The sequence below is a fragment of the Typha angustifolia genome, chromosome 5 (genome assembly GCF_048772165.1).
Source record: "Typha angustifolia cultivar Huaian chromosome 5, ASM4877216v1, whole genome shotgun sequence".
Taxonomy (NCBI): Eukaryota; Viridiplantae; Streptophyta; class Magnoliopsida; order Poales; family Typhaceae; genus Typha; species Typha angustifolia.
In genome coordinates this window covers 5,374,645-5,391,006 of record NC_133243.1, presented here as the reverse complement: position 1 = coordinate 5,391,006, position 16,362 = coordinate 5,374,645, and the positions used below count along the sequence as shown (strand labels likewise).

Here is a 16,362-nt window from a genome sequence, read left to right as displayed (position 1 = left end):
AGAATTCTATTCACTAATGCAACTTGTAAGCATACGAATAATTGATTTATACTCACTTATGACAATGAAAGCACTTAAGAGAGATAAAGATGCCAACAAGATTATGTTCAGATCCTTAAATAGACATTGATTTAACTAAGATACCATTAAAATCTAATTGCTTAAAAGAAAAAACTTATGATGGATAAAGATGGGAGCTTAGAAGTGGGAATAAACTAGGTGAAGACTTTCTAACTTGCCACAGACTTATAGCTAACCCTTTATTCATCAGTCAGTTCCTATCGAATGGAATTATAGGATATATGATTTTATGCTTGTTTACTCGTCTCGCTAAGATTCCTTAAGCTCAACACTGACGGCTCATTTTTGAGTTCTAATAGACGGTAGTCTGCCTACTGCTCCGCCCTTGCTGCGAAAGCTATTGACCTCGGGAGGCTCTTGTGTGCATTCGCCACCGCGGCATCACTCATATGATCATAAAAATTGATTCCTTACTGCTCGTTAACGTTCTGAAGGCCCAGTATTTAGGCTCCATGGTCCGTGATGGTATCCTCGTTCATTTTTCTTTCATGATATATATTTTGGCTGCTGAAGCTTATTGTAATCCGGGCAGTTAATTAGTCCATATATCCTTTTCTTTTAAAAAAAATAGTAAAAGGAGAAAGAAACTAACGGACTCTCCCTCTCCCTCCGCCCCGACCACCGTCTCTCTCTCTCTCGCTCGCTTTCCTGTTGTCTCCCATGGCGGATTCCCACCACGAAGAAGAATACCTCGACGTCCTCACGATGACCGGGGAGAAGACCGGCGTTTCCAAGCGTAGGTTCGTCTTCCCGTCTCCTTAACCCAAGAACACCTCTTTTTATTTCTGATCTCCCAATCCATTTTTTGATCCGATTCTTTCGATCTCAGGAGCCTCGTTCATTCCGATGGGGATTACCATCGAGCGGTGCACGTTTGGATCTACTCGGAGAGCACTCGGGAGCTCCTCTTGCAGAGGCGAGCCGATTGCAAGGACTCGTGGCCCGGGTTATGGGATATCTCCAGCGCGGGACACATCTCGGCGGGGGATTCTTCCCTTTTGAGCGCCAGGTAGAGGAATCCGGATTTTTTTTTTTTTCGTTTTCTTAGATGGTTTGGAATCAGAATTGTTGTGTTGGTAGATATCGGCCTTGTTTGATGGGTCGTTGCCCTAAATATGCCGTTTTTTGTTGATCTAATTGCGATCAGTTTGATAACGATCTCCATTCTCCAATTTGAGATGGATGGCCAGGCATGGTTCATCACTGTTTGTTAGGACCACGTTCCTAACTCGAAATGACAACAGAAAATAAAGAATAAGAGGAAAAGAATAGGGAATATCAAGAAAAGGAGATAGTTTAATAAGGAAAAATCAGTTAATTCCTAATATTATTGGTATACCGTTAGGGATGTAAGCTCTGACCAAACTTGAATTGAAATTAATTTCGAGTCTATATTTGTGCTCAAGCTTGAACTGAAATTATTTTAATTTAAGCCAATTTTGAGCTCGAGCCTAAACGAACCGACCAATAAGCAATTTTAAGCCTTAATCAAGTGAAGCCAAATTTTATGCAACCTTGAATTAAATTAAGCTTGAATCAAGTTTAAAATATAATATTTTAAAAAAAATATAAACTAATAGAATTAAAATTTAGAACTAAACTCTATAAGATCAAAATACATAAAAATCCACTTAAGTAAATTTATATATATATATATATATATATATTTCGAGCCTTCTTTGAGCTTATTTGATTGAGTTGGCTTATGATCCAGCTTGGCTTGCAATTATTTTTTATCCTATTTTGAAGATCAAGCTCAGCTCAACTCGTTTTCAGCTAAGATTGATCGAACTTTATCGAGCCGGCTTGATTGTTTTGACAGCCTTATATACAGTTGTATCATTCCCTATTCCTAAGAACAACCTTGCCTTCAAGGTTGGGAATGAATGAACACTAAAATTTTTTCTTTGATAATCATAGGGCTCCAAGTGGCAACCTCGAGATCTGGACCTGGTTCAATTATCAATAATCTCTTTTGCTCACAATGAGGCCCCTTATGCCACTCGTCACAATAGAAACAAAGACCTTTTGATGTTCTTTCAACTCTTTATCAATTAGTTGTTTCGACTGTTCCACACGATTCTACTCCCCTTCACGTGTAGGTGTAGGGAAACATCTGCCGGTTCTCATCTCTTTGCTCCTCTAGCAAATAGGCAAATGAGATTGTTGCAATTGTTTTTCGAGGCCGGTACATCTTGATCTCATGGTGAATTTTCGCATTTAGCCCTTCTACAATTGTTCCCACAAATTGGCTTAGACCAATTCGCTCTTGATTTGCTAAAAGCTCAAACCAGCTTTGATATTTAACATAGTTAAAGTCTGCCAAATTTTTGCAAGTGCTATGTGAACATTATCCCCAATCAAACTATAAACCCATGCACTCTTCCCAGGTAGGAATACTGCGACTTGATTCAAACCTGTCATACTATTGGATAGCCTCATCTTCTAAGTTGATGGAAGCAATTTCTCTCTTCATGTGTGCGGGAGTTTGATAGATTCGGAAATAACGTTCTGCATGCAAAATCCAACCCATTGAATGTTCTCTTTTCAAACGACGAAATTCTATCTTCATCCGCAAATAACTGTGATCACAAACTAACACTGTGAACATTAAGGAGAATGATGACAAGGCTCTTCAGGAATACTGTTTGTTATTGAAACAATACAAAGCCTAATCCTAGATTGGATTTGAAGAGAAGAGAGGAAGATGGTAGAAGATTTGGTGAAAAATGTATTGCTTGATATGATAGAGAGGGACTTGGCTCTATTTATACAAAGTTATCATATATCTAAATAAATAAATAAAATATAACATAATAACTCTAATACCCCCTCAAACTTAAGGTGGATTATAAATTGAGAGTTTGCTAAATAGATATTCAAAACACGGAAGAGGAAGAGACTTCGTGAAGAAGTCGGCAATTTGCTTCGCAGTGCTGAGGCAATGGAGAGAAATGATGTCAGCTTGGTATTATTGGTGAGTACAGTGCATATCGACTTTAATGTGCTTCGTCCTCTCATGAAAAACAGGATTTTAGCGAGCTTTTTAGCACTATTATTATCGACATGAAGAGGAGTTGGGAAGGACAATGAAACACCCATATCAGTAAAGAGGCGACGAAGCTAAACAATCTCCTTAGTTACCGCATACATAGCATGATACTCTGACTCAGTACTAGAAAGAGACACCACATTCTATTTCTTGCTATGCTAGAAAATCAGGGAGTCTCCCTAAAAAGATGCAAAAGCCAGTAATAGAATTCTGATCAGACTTGTCACTAGTATAGTCTGCATCGGAATAAGCTTGCAGAGCCAAGATGGAAGTCGATAGTTTGAAAAGAGAGCAGATAATGGTGCTACGAAGATATCGAAGAATTCACATAAGAGTAGCATAGTGGGCTGTTCGAGAAGCCTGTATGAACTGAGTGACAAGATCAACTACATGAGAGATATCATGTTAAGTAATGGTTAGGTAGATGAGTGCCTCGACTAGCTGACAATATTTAGTCGCATCTAGAAGAAGCTGACCGTCATTGGGCTGAAGCTTCACATGAAGCTCAACAAGGGTAGCAGCAGGACGAGTGTTAGTGATAGTAGCACGACTGAGAATGTCTGTAATATACTTTTGCTGGGACAATAAAAGACCATGGGATGACTGAATGTTGACTCGATACATGACCTAAACGCCGATGCCATATGTCTGATAGCGATAGAGGAGTGACGGGACAAACATTGGCTCTAGGTAGAGGAAGGTGAAGCTGGTCCAGATAGTAGAGCCTATGAATCCAATTACCGGTTCCAATCTTGCACAATACAAGAAGTAGAAGAGAAGAGCGTAACTAGAGTTAGAAAGTTGAGTAATAGAAATAAGGCTTATTGTAAGACCGAAAATAAGCCAAACATCTGACAAAGTAAAATGGCTAGTGGGATTAGTGGTGGGGTAATGTAACTAATGTGAGAGATGGGGTAATGAGTCTTATCAGCAATGTGAACATAAGGAAGGGCAGTGGAGGCAGGAGTGTGACTAGTGAAAATGAAAGAGTCATCAGTAATATGATGTGAGGGGCCAGAATAAAAAATTCAAGATTTAATTATACTAGAGAAAGCAGAGGCAGAAATAGAGGCACTAGTGAAGCTGAGACTCTCATGACTGATCGGAACAAACGATGCCATTACTAGATATAAAATCTATCTGTCACCTTAAGGGCGTTTCGAAATTATCTGACTTGGGCCTTTCGTCGAGCACCTGATGAACAATACTACTAACTTTGACACACTGTCAAATAGATGCCAAATTTGGACAGATCTACTGAAAACTTAAGGGCTTAACACTATGGAATTTTATCGAACACTTGATGAGCAATTGCTGAAAACAAAACTGCTAAAGAATGAGAGCTTGACACAATGAAATTTCATTGAACACTAGGTGGGCACTCGTTGAAAAACAATTCTGCTGTTGCCCTTGACATATTGAACTTTTGTTAAACACCTACTGGGCATCACTGAAAACATTGCCTACTGCTGTGTGGCTTTTTGTCAAACACTTGGAGAGCAAGCCTTTAGGGCTTCCTTGACTTCAATGCCAAGACTAGTGGGCTGTAGAAAGAGTGAAATATGATTCGCTGGCTGGTGGAGTCAGTGCGGCTTTTCTTTGAACAGTTGGTGAGCAAGCCTTCGAGGCTTCCTTATCTTCAATTCCGACAACAACGGGTTGTAGTACAAGTGAAGTAGGGAAGGTAGCTTCACTGACCCACAATGGAGCTAAGCTACAAGAGAAGACAGCGTTGTTGGAGCTGTGGAAGAAGTGTTGTCTGACGTGGTTGACGGGCGCGACGCGGTTTGGGGAGGCTACAGCGAGAAGAGCTAGTTTTTTCACCAGGAATTTGTAGACAGCTACTGTTGGAGCTGCTCACAGGGCGGAGGCCATGAGGGAGCTGCTCATTGAAGAGCTCGTATCGAGCCAATATGTCTAGATTGAATTTGGAGAGGAGAGGAAGAGGGGGGAAAATTTGGTAAATGTATTGCCTGATATGATAGAGAGGGACTTGGCCCTATTTATACAAAGTCACCGTATATCTTAATAAATAAATAACATATAACATAATAACTCTAATAGTTATTATCTTCTTCGTGTGATCTTTTTGATTATCTTGGTGTACCAAGGATAGATCGATAACTATAGAATCCATTGTAGATCCTTGTGGGCCCTTCACCAAATGTGATAGCATATCAAAAAGCAAATCAAATTTCTTGCTAATGTTAGATACATCAGCTTGAAGCTTTTCAACGCTCTTTCCATGCTTTTGCAGCAGCTCCCCATGGTGGGTGATTTGTTCATCACATTCTACGTTTGATCTTGTATTCTTGTCATGATGATGCCAAAAATCGATAGCTTTGATGCCATATGTTAGGACCACATTCCTAACTCATGAAATCACAACTGGAAATAAAGAATATAAGGAAAAGATTAGTCACTTCAAGGGGATCTACCTCCAAAAGCCTAAGGCAAATCATATTTAATTTCAGATGATGAGAAGAGCAGAAGCTTTCATAATTGTTTGGTAACTAGTTCTCCTATTTTACGCTTTTGTGCAATCTATCTATCTATCAGAAATTCTTTACTTGCTTATCTGTAGTCATGCTACTATAGCAGTTATTGCATACTACTCTCGTCTTTTTAGTGAGACCTAATGACTGCTCTTCTGATTTAGCAATTCACTTTAATGTTATATATGGCTAATGAAAGCGCTTTATATTTTCAGAAGGGAGCTTCATGAAGAGCTAGGCATAAGCCTTCCAAGTGATGCATTTGAGTTGATTTTCGTTTTTCTTCAGGAATGGTTGGTAAATTTCCTTTTTGTTTCTCCTAGTTTGTCTAGTTAGTTGTTGCTTTTGTTGAAATACTGCATTCCTAGATAAGGACTTAAGTACTTAACAAATACTATGTTTCTCTCAGTTGTGCATGAGATTGGAACAGTAATACTGGCAAAGTTCAGATTCTCAGATTCATTTCATTTAGGATGTGCATTATGTGCAAAAGGCTTTTTAACTTAAACATCTTAATCTGGCCACATTTTCATGACACTTGGATATAGAGCTAGGTTACCTCTATTAATTAAATTTAGTGGAACAGGAACTAAAGTTGTAGAAACGATATTGATGTACTTTGTCTTTTTGCCGAATTTATGGACAGAGAATAACCTCACTTTGTTAACTGATTAATTGGACCCAATAATAAGTTAGTAACTATTGACCACTGATACGATGTTTTGGGTCACTAATTGGTTATATCTGAAGAGAACCATGTGGTTTTGTTTGACTTTTAAGAATGCCATTATCCAGAACAGAATTTGGATCCAATATGAACCAGATTATTGATTTATTGTTATTATAGTCGCCTAGTGTCATTTAATTATTTCCATGTTAAATTGATGGAGTGAATGAACGGAAGTTCCTTTGATGCTTGATTTTCCTCTTCTCTGAAGATTCAAAATCTTGAAAGATATTCTGATGATACTTGTTTCAGTTTCTTCTTCTGAAGATTCAATATCTCCAACAGATTCATGGGTTCAATATCTCACCATGCCATGTTCTCTTTGCAATTGTGCGACTCCTATTGTGTAGATTGATATTTGCTCAGCATTAGGTCAATTTGTTTTGTTTGCACAAAGAAATTTCCTTTTGAATGGAAACGGTAGCTGAATGCAATTTGGCAGACTCCTTTTATATGAACAGGTGAAGTTCTGAAGCATAGATTACAAAATTTGGAACTGTGGTTTTCTAAAGTGGTTTTGAGTTTTCTTACTTTATTGACTTATAAACACCAATTTCTTTACTAGGTGCTTGATTTAGATTTTTCTACAGTTTCTATTAGTACAAACCAATGATTCACTTCATTCTTGTGGTGCAGTATTATCAATGATGGAAGGTACATCAACAATGAATTCAATGATGTATATCTTGTGACAACTTTGGCTCCGATTCCTCTTGAGGCCTTTACTCTTCAAGTAAGCAATCTACTATATATTTGATACTTTTATGTATTTCATATCTATAGATGTTTATTTACTTGATATATAATCTATCAAATCTTACAAAAAAAAAGTTGTATTTATCAATGATGGCTGTGCCGATTGTCACTTAGCATGCCGATCGGTACTTAGCATGCCGTGGGCGTACCGACACGTGGCATGAAGGGTGCTTCACGACACCTCTTCTAGTGATGATCCACTCGTCATCGACGTCGCTGCTCGTCTTCGCCCTTTGCTGCTCGCCGTTGACCTTGCTTTCATCGCTATTTGCTGACGAGCGTCAATGGCGAGTGGCAAAATATGAAGGTGAGTAGTCTCCCTCTCTTGCGGTACACGGCCGACAAGTGTCGTGCCTGTGGCACAGCCATCCTTGGTATTTATGTTTGTCATCTTTCCACAATTGTTAGGTGCCTTGAAACGGTATGCACCATGTTAACTCACTGATTACTCTAGAAGCTTGAGCTATTAGAGAACGGTGTTTTTTAATTTTATATTCTAACATTCCTCACTTATGTGTTTGAAACATTTTTGATTGGTCTGAAGAGTGGATTTGACTTTAATGGAGGGATGATTTTTATTTAATAGGTGAGGTAGGGTTGGTGGGATTTGAACTCAAAACCTTTTATCCTAGTATCATTTTAACTCACTAATCACTTTAAAAGCTTAAGTTCTCGTTCGCTTTAGAAATAATTTTATTCTTATTCCAGAATAATAACTGAATACCATAATAACCTCATTCTAAATTACAAATATTATTTATCAAAATTACATCTTATACTACACACTAACTCAATTACTAATTTTCCCCTTAACATATATCTCATCAACTTATTTTATATCAAATCAAATGGTATTTATAGTAATTTTATAAAAAGCAAATCACATTTTTCTATCATTTTCTTCACTTTATATTATATCAAAAATAATTATTTCTCTTATTCCGGAATACAAGTGAAGACAACAATAGTTATTCATGAAATAAAAACATCATTTTGAGAATAATAAAAGAGTATCTATTCTAGAATTGGTCTTATTCCTGAAGTAAACGAGACCTAAGATGTTAGAAAATTTTAGTTTTTTATATTCTATTTTAACAAACCACATCTTATACAGTGCCAAAAGTTAGCTTGTTAATGTGGCTAGCCAGTTAGGATGACTTTTGTATCTTTGTGCTTCTTAGGGACCTAGTAGGGCAATGTATGCATTAATTGATTGGGTAAACTTACATTCCCCCATTCTGTGTGAATATTTCTACAATGCTTTCTTTTAAGCCTGAGGGCCTCGGGCTTGAACTGTTCTGGTCACAACAATTATGGCTGCCTTTTTGTTCTTTCATAGTAAGGCTATGGCGTTAGGCTGTTGTTTCTATGTTATTATTGCAAGCTGACATGAGTTAATGGCTTCTCAGTTCACCTCTAGATCGAGCTTACTCGAGCAGTGCTACCCCTACAGAATTTAATTACTATGTGTAACGATTGGAGAAACCCTTAGGTATTTTCTCATTAAGAATAAGAGTATATACATGAATATGTTGGGAAAATTATACCTCAAGTACAATTTAAGAGTATATATTAATAACCCTCCTTCAAACTCAAGGTGGATCAAACATAAGGAGTTTGCTAACTAGATATTTGAAACGCGAAGTGGGAGGCGACTTAGTGAAGAAATCAGCAATCTACTCCATAGATGATATACAAGGAAGACTGAAAGTGCCAGCTAGAAGCTGATGTGAACAAAATAACAATCCACCTCAATATATTTTTTTTTCTCTCATGGAATACAAGATTACTTACAATCTGTATAGCAGTTCTGCTATCACAATAAAGAGCAGCGGCCAAAGGAATAGACACGCCAATGTCTTCCAATAAACGGTGAAGATGAATATTCTCCTTAGAAGTAGTGGATATAGCTCTATATTCTGCTTCAGTATTAAAGAGAGAAATATCTTACTTCTTGCTTTGTCAAGATATATGATAGTCATCAAGGAACACACAATTCAGTAGTAAAATGATGAGTTATAGGATCACTAGCCCAATCAGCACAAATAACAAGAGATGAATTAGTAGACATCAAAGAAGAGTGAGTAATAGCCTCCTGCACATATTTGAGAATTCAGAGTAGTGCTGCATAATGAATAATAGATCAAGGGGCTGCCACAAACTGATTGACTATGCTCACAGCATGAGAAATATTTGGTCTGGTGATGTATAAGTACGTAAGCTAACCAACAAGCTACCTTTATCTAGTTGGATCTGCTAATGTCACACCATCTATAAGATGAAGCTTTACATGAAGCTCAAGAGGTATCAACTGTCCTATCATCATATACAACTACTCGACTAATCAGCTGCCCTCTCTCACTGTGAGCAATCTTAAGATAGAAAATAGCATAGATGACCCAAGTCTTTTATCTAAAAGTGTTGAGACAAGTGTTTCTATAAAGACTTGATAGTAGCTTAATCATCATCTATAATAATCATGTCATTTACGTAAAGTAGTAAAACAAATCCCTGTGGAGAAATACGCGTAAATATAGTGGTCATGATCACTTTCAACAAAACCAACCTCTGTCATAGCTCGACGAAATTGCTCAAACCAAGTATGAGGTTCCTGTTAGAGGCCATAGATGGCATGACAAAGTCGATAAACATGTGTTAGAGACAAACTATCTAGATAGAGGCTGCATATAGACTGTCTTAATCAAATTATTGTGGAGAAAAATATTTTTTACATCCATTTGATACAAAGGCCAAAACGAATAGCAGTTATCACAAAAAGTGCCTAACTAGTAGTTATTTGAGTCACATGAGCAAATGTCTCCTTATAATCAATGCCATACTTCTAGGTGAAACTTCTAGCAACAAGACGAGCTTTGTATTGCTCAATAGATCCATCATGTTGCCTCTTAATTTTATAAACCCATTTACAGCTAACAAGTTCAGTGTCACTTGATAGAGGAACAACATCCCATGTTTGGGTACGTGCAAAAGCCTAAAACTCTTTATTTATAGCATGCTGCCTCTCAGGATGGAAATAGCCTTTTGATACGAATTAGGCTCATGATTTGTTTGAAGACTTATCAGAAAAGTGTGAAACTCAAAAGAATAGCATGCAACACCAATAAATCCATATCTTTGAGGATGACGTTGTTCACGCTGAGATTGACAAGAATCTACTATACCAACAAGAGGAGAGTGTAGAGGGTGGCGTAGAAGATGAAACATGAGGAGATGCAGATGAAGGGGGTACAGGAATAACCCATCGAGAATACACCTGAGTGACAGGATGGCAAGGGAGAGGATCGCCAGGACATCCAACAAGAGGCTCCTCAAAAGAGTAAGGAATAGGGACATCCTCAAGAGGAGGCTGAGGAGAAGATGTCGAAGATGGAGGCTCAAGAAATGCAAGGTCTTGAGACTCATGTGAGTAATAAGAAATATCATGAAAAGAGACTCGACAAGTAATTCACATCCAACGAGTCAAAGGATCATAGCATCGATAGCCCTTGTGTTCAGAACTGTACTCAAAAGGAACACATTACACAGATCGAGCTGACAATTTGTTATACTTATGAGCAGGAAACAAAACAAAGCAAGTACATCCAAAAAACACAGGGCCCTAAAGTTTCTTGAATCTGATATCAAAGTTCCATCAACTGGTTGGAGCCTTGACTGACTCATTGAGTCAAAGACCAATTAAATATTATAATTGCAGCTCCTTAAGCAGTTTCACAAGGAAATTCCTCCTTCAAGTAGTCAGATATAGGTGAGGGGAGACAAGTGGCACATCCCAGAGTGACCTTCAAAGAATGTCCCGAGATTACTATAATTTGGTTTAACAGAGGAAAAAACCTCATAAGGAGAGCGATCTTGTAGGAGAAGAGAAGGCATGAGATTGATAAGAATAATAGAAGTCAAGAGAGCTTTTGCTCCCAAAAAAAAAACAAGGGTTAGAGGAACTGAGAATAAGAGTACGAATAGTCTCTAAGATATGATGATTTTTTTGTTTGGCTACACTATTTTTCTCATGAGTGTAGGGATAAGACTATGAGAAAAAGGTGCCATGAGAATGAAGAATGGAATGTATAGCAACAGAGGTTTATCCTCTAGCACAGTCAGATCTGAAAACCTTAATGTGTTTGTGAAATTGAGTGTGAATCATAGATGTAAAATCTAATAAACTTAGAGAATCTTAGATCGATGACAAATGAGATTAACCCAAGTATATCTGGAGAAGTCATTATTGAAACTTACATAATACAAATATACACACTTGGAAGGTAAATGCGCATGTCCTTAGATGTCAGAATGAACAAGTTCAAAAGAGGAACGAGTTTTTCTATTACTTGAAGAAAACAGAAGAGCTAATTATTTGGTCAACTTACAACTCACATAATCCACTATAAAATTAGAACCAAAAGAATCTCGTCCTAAGACTCCAAAATGGAAAAGCCCTTTAAGACGAGATTTGGGTATATGACCTTACATGCAATGCTATAAATCGATAGGAGAGGGAGTAGCACCAACAAAATGGGAAATATGTGAGATAGATAGATGGAGAAAAGAATATGGTAAATGTCACCAGCTTTACGACCAACTCCAATCTCCTGGCCAATAAATGATCTTGCTCCACATAAGAAGCAACAATAAATAAGACTTGATAGCCAGAATCACAAATACTACAAAGAGAATATTCATGCTCAGATCAGGAACATGCAAGATATGAGGTAGAGTGAGAGGACCATAATGCTCAGAGGTAGCGGTAATAGATCTAGACCAACAAATGTAAAGAAGAGATCTATTTGTAGTTTGAAGTGGTGGCAACTGTGACATAGGCGAATAAGCAGTAAGATATAAGGATTTGGAGTCATATGCCAAGTGACCCCAAAGTCCGCAATTCAAGTGTCATGAGTAATACCAGAATGAGTAGACATGGTTAAGTGATTTGTCAGAAAAGCAAATGTAGTGGACACTAGATTCTACAGAAGACGGTTGCTAACTCTGTTGGCCTAGTGTTTGCTCAATAATTGGACAATCCAGTGGAGTAGTATGCATAACAGGAAAAAAATAGGGCATTTTAGAAGAAGCATTAGTAGCCACAGATGTAATCGATCGTGGACGACTTGTTTGTTTGTGGTTTTTTCGTTTCCCGGGATACAATTCCCAACATGCCTCAATGAGATGCCTTGGCTTGTGACATTGAGAACACTGAGGAAAAGAACGAGAACGAGAGTATTTGATAGCTGTAGTAGCAAAAACCTAGTCCAACTCTATGAAAGGAAATGCCACCAATATAGCATATCTAGAATGAGTAGTATGCAAATGGATCTCCTCAGCAATTAGCTCAGCCTGAGAGATGCACTGGCTTGTGACAATGAAAACACTGAGGATAAGAATGAGAATATTTGACAGCTGCAGCAGTAAGAACCTGTTCCACCCCAATGGAAGGGAACACCACCAATCAAGCATATCGAGAATGAACAATGCGCAAACAGGTCTCCTCAACAACTAGCTCAGCCACAATTGACTCTAAATTTAGCAGAGTGCCATGATAAACCAAAGTCCTTGCAAAAGGAGCAAACTCAGGGCGAAGAGCATAATAAATCTGATAAAGCTTGCGGTGCTCTCTAAAAGCCTCCTAAGTACTAGCAAACTGTATAGAAAAGTCAGAAGGCTCTAATACTTGCAACTTATGCCAAAAGTCATGCATGTGGCTATAAAACTACTGGATAGATTGTTCACCCTGCTAAGCTGATTTTGCACTAGATAGAAGGTGATCCTCCCGAGCATCACTAGATTGAACAAAATGTGATCGAAGGTGTCACCAATAGCTGAAGAAGGAAGTTAATCACGGGCTGGATCAGAATTTTCCATAGCAACAGTAGCAAATTCAATCTTGGTAAGAAAATAGAAGTAGCAATAGTAATAAATTGATCTTGGCTAGATCAGACTTGAGTCAGCAATAGTAAATTGATTGAATCAATTAATTGAGGACAGCAAATTTATGTTGTCTGGATCAGACTTGAGGTAGCAATAGAAGTTTGATCGAATCAATTAATTGAAGAACAGGATCAACAGATAGCAATAAGTTGGTCTTAGCTGGTTCAGACTAGACATTGGTGCTTGACCTGGTCCTTCGGGTACTTGGCCTTCACAGCGTCGGTGACGCAAGGTTGAGGCCAGCGGTGGGGAGGCGAAAGGCGGAGCTGAGTCCGGTGATGAGGCAAAAGGCGAGTATGTGAGCTCACAACCGACCAGAGGAGCTTGGGAGCTTGGGGGCTTGTCAGAGGTGGATGATACCAGAGGAGGCCAGTGACGAGGCGAAAGGTAATGAGTATGCAAGCTTCGACTGATGAGCTAGGGTTTCCTTCTTCCGCTCTTGCTGGTGGAGAAGAGGAGAAGCTAGGAAGATCTACCACAAGGTCATGCGAGCTCTTTGACTGTCGAAGCAAGAGTTTCCTTCTTCCGCTCTCGGTGATAGAGAAGACAAGACGCAGAGAAGGTTAGGGAGGGCACATACTAGAAGACACTTTGATACCATGTAATGATTGGAGAAAACGCGTTGGTATTTTCTCATTAAGAATAACACTATTAAATCTTGTTGGAGTTTCTCCTATGTGGACCATCCAAACATTCCCTTTCTCCATCCAACCTTGCCTGAAACTGCAAACCTTTGTTTGAGCTTCGTTTGGGCTCCTTCTTGTCTGCCCAAGTTTCAGTATGGAAAATGGAGGTACTCATTCCTGCTTAGGAGGCTTGAATGTTTTTAATCTTTATATGTTGCAGCTGTATAAAGATACTGCAGATAAATCTACTTATGTTATTTATTATACTGTCTGTTGCCTCTTTCGATTAAAAGTTGTGATCATGTTGGTATGTCGAATGGATAACATATCAGGTGAAATTTATCATTAGTTGCATGCATTTTCTCGTAAGACAATTTATGACAGCTTCCTAGCATATCACACCTTGGATTGTTTTAGTTGTGTGATGTTTTTGCTACTTTATTGGATTTGTGTTGTATCTTTTGCAGGAAAGTGAAGTTTCAGCTGTTAAGTACATCTCTTGTGATGAATACAGAAGATTTCTTGCAGCAGAGAATGAAGATTATGTGCCTTATGATATAAATGGGCAGTATGGCCTGCTATTTAATATCATTGAGGAAAGGTATTTGAGTATTTTGGTTCCAAATTTTTTAAGCTTAATTACTGATTTATTGTAACAAAGTATTACATTGTACACAATTATTCATACCATGCATTGGTAGATAGCATTCTTCAAAGTTTTTCTACTAAAGTTTGAAATGGATACTTTACTCCTTTTGACAATGGCTGCTTCTCTTTATTAACAATTCATCTAATAAACAAGACCAAGGAATTAAAATCATGTGATAGAGATGAATCTTCTTTTTTGATGTTAAATATGAGATATGTATTGCAAAATTCACTGCATACTCATACCAGCGATGCATCATCACAAGATGTGCCACTCGACGTGCATAGCAACAATAATTGTGTCGAAGGCACATGTTATGCCGACCCTTGATCGGCACACCCTCAGCATGGGCGTGCTATTGGCATACTTTGGCATGCCTTTGACACATTTTTAATATAATTTTTAGGTTTTTTAAGTTTTTAGGTCTTTGACACATCAATTTTTTATTTTTTGTTTGAATATATATATATTAGAGCCTACATTAGAGTCTTTTAATTTTTAGATTATTTTTGTAAATGATCTAAAAAAATATAGCGGAAGTAAAATAAAAACATTACTTGACACATAATAGGATTGAATACATTAATTAAAAGTTTAAAACTAATATTAATGATTGAACACTCCAGATACGTGAATATTCCATAATATAATTGAAATAGGAAAAAGTAAAAAAGAAAAAGAGTTCCACATGACATATCATGTTTGTCACATGATAAAAAGAAAGACTTTATAAAATATTTTGGATTTACCACTCTAAGGGATCCCTTTCAGATCAATAAAAATTTGTTTTGAACCTCATGCAACTCATGCCAATTGGCATGAGTCGGTACACACCCGTGCCAACTGGCACGAGTCGGCACCGTTGCCACCACCGACACGACAATTGCCAACCGGCACGATCATTGTTGATGCATATTGCTAAGTTACTGCAGTAGATGACAAGACAGGCATACAAGGAGAAGAATCAAATATTTTGATCAAGCAGCGGAGCAATAGAGTGCTTGCTAAGAGAAATCTGAACATTTAAATGCATGCCTCAAACAATTATGAACTTCTTAATAAGCTTGAAGACTTCTTATTTTGTCTGGCTCCAGAGGGACAAGAAGGAAATATTGTTGTTTTTATATCTTCATCAGTTTTTTATTACATCAAGATTACCATATAGTTTGGCTCTTTCTTTGCAATAAAAGACAATATATTTGGAGGATGTCTAATACCCTTATTTTCTCTATAATAAGTGAACTGTTGTATTTGCTGAAAATATTTCTGTTTCAAATAAAATTAGAAGTTTGCACAGGTATGACTTGTCAGATTTCTATGGAGATAGAAAAACATAGATGTGCCCAAAATGTAGTTCCCTAATTGTGTTTTGAGCTTATAACTGAAATTAGCTTACAATTGATTAATGGGATAATCTGTTCTACCGCTGTGCCACTGATGAATTATTATGCAATCTAGCAACATGCATTAGTTTCTGATTTGTTGTAGACTTGCAGTAAATTGCATTGCTTGTCCCTTTGCATGAACTTGCTTGTGCATAATAATTCTCATTTCAATGATATGCATGTAAAATTGTTGCAGGTACAAAGAGAATATTGAAAATCGCACTCTAACGTTGCAAAAGCAACTTAAACGTTATTCTCCGATCCATCTGGATCCAGAGGTAATCTTTCTTTTAGCCTTTTCAACTATTTGTAATGGTTTTTAAGCGGTAAGTGTGGTAATCTTGACTTTATAAAGGGTTCACAGTCATCTCAATGAATCTAAGTGGGTCTTAAACATTTTTTTTAAATTTAATTTCTAAACTCTGTAATACATAAAACCAAGGCCGGCATCTCCTACATGTCAGTGGCATGACATTAATGTATTACTTAGGGTCTTAATACATGTTTTTGGTTTGAATATACATATTAAAGCCTACATTAAGGTCTTTTATCCTTAGGTAATGTTGTGAATGACTTATTTTATTAAAGATATAACAATGATTAAGTAGCAACATGATTCAACAAATGATATGATTGAATACATTAATTAAT

At 37.5% G+C, this 16,362-nt stretch overlaps 1 protein-coding gene across 4 annotated transcripts in view; it reads left to right on the top strand.

Moving 5' to 3' along the window:
• The first annotated feature begins 349 nt into the window (after positions 1–349).
• Positions 350–16,362, top strand: part of LOC140759977 (nudix hydrolase 3) — a 34,928-nt gene continuing 18,915 nt past the window's right edge. The window contains exons 1-7 of one of the 4 annotated variants that reach the window (XM_073096725.1): positions 350–536; positions 764–821; positions 911–1,090; positions 5,844–5,921; positions 6,992–7,088; positions 14,145–14,278; positions 15,908–15,989. In XM_073096725.1, coding sequence (XP_072952826.1) covers positions 787–821; positions 911–1,090; positions 5,844–5,921; positions 6,992–7,088; positions 14,145–14,278; positions 15,908–15,989 — 606 coding nt within the window. In that variant the 5' untranslated portion in view covers positions 350–536; positions 764–786. Of the gene's footprint in view, positions 547–577; positions 822–910; positions 1,091–5,843; positions 5,922–6,991; positions 7,089–14,144; positions 14,279–15,907; positions 15,990–16,362 lie in introns of those variants that run through there. The other 3 variants (XM_073096723.1, XM_073096724.1, XM_073096726.1) reach the window with 3 other exon arrangements.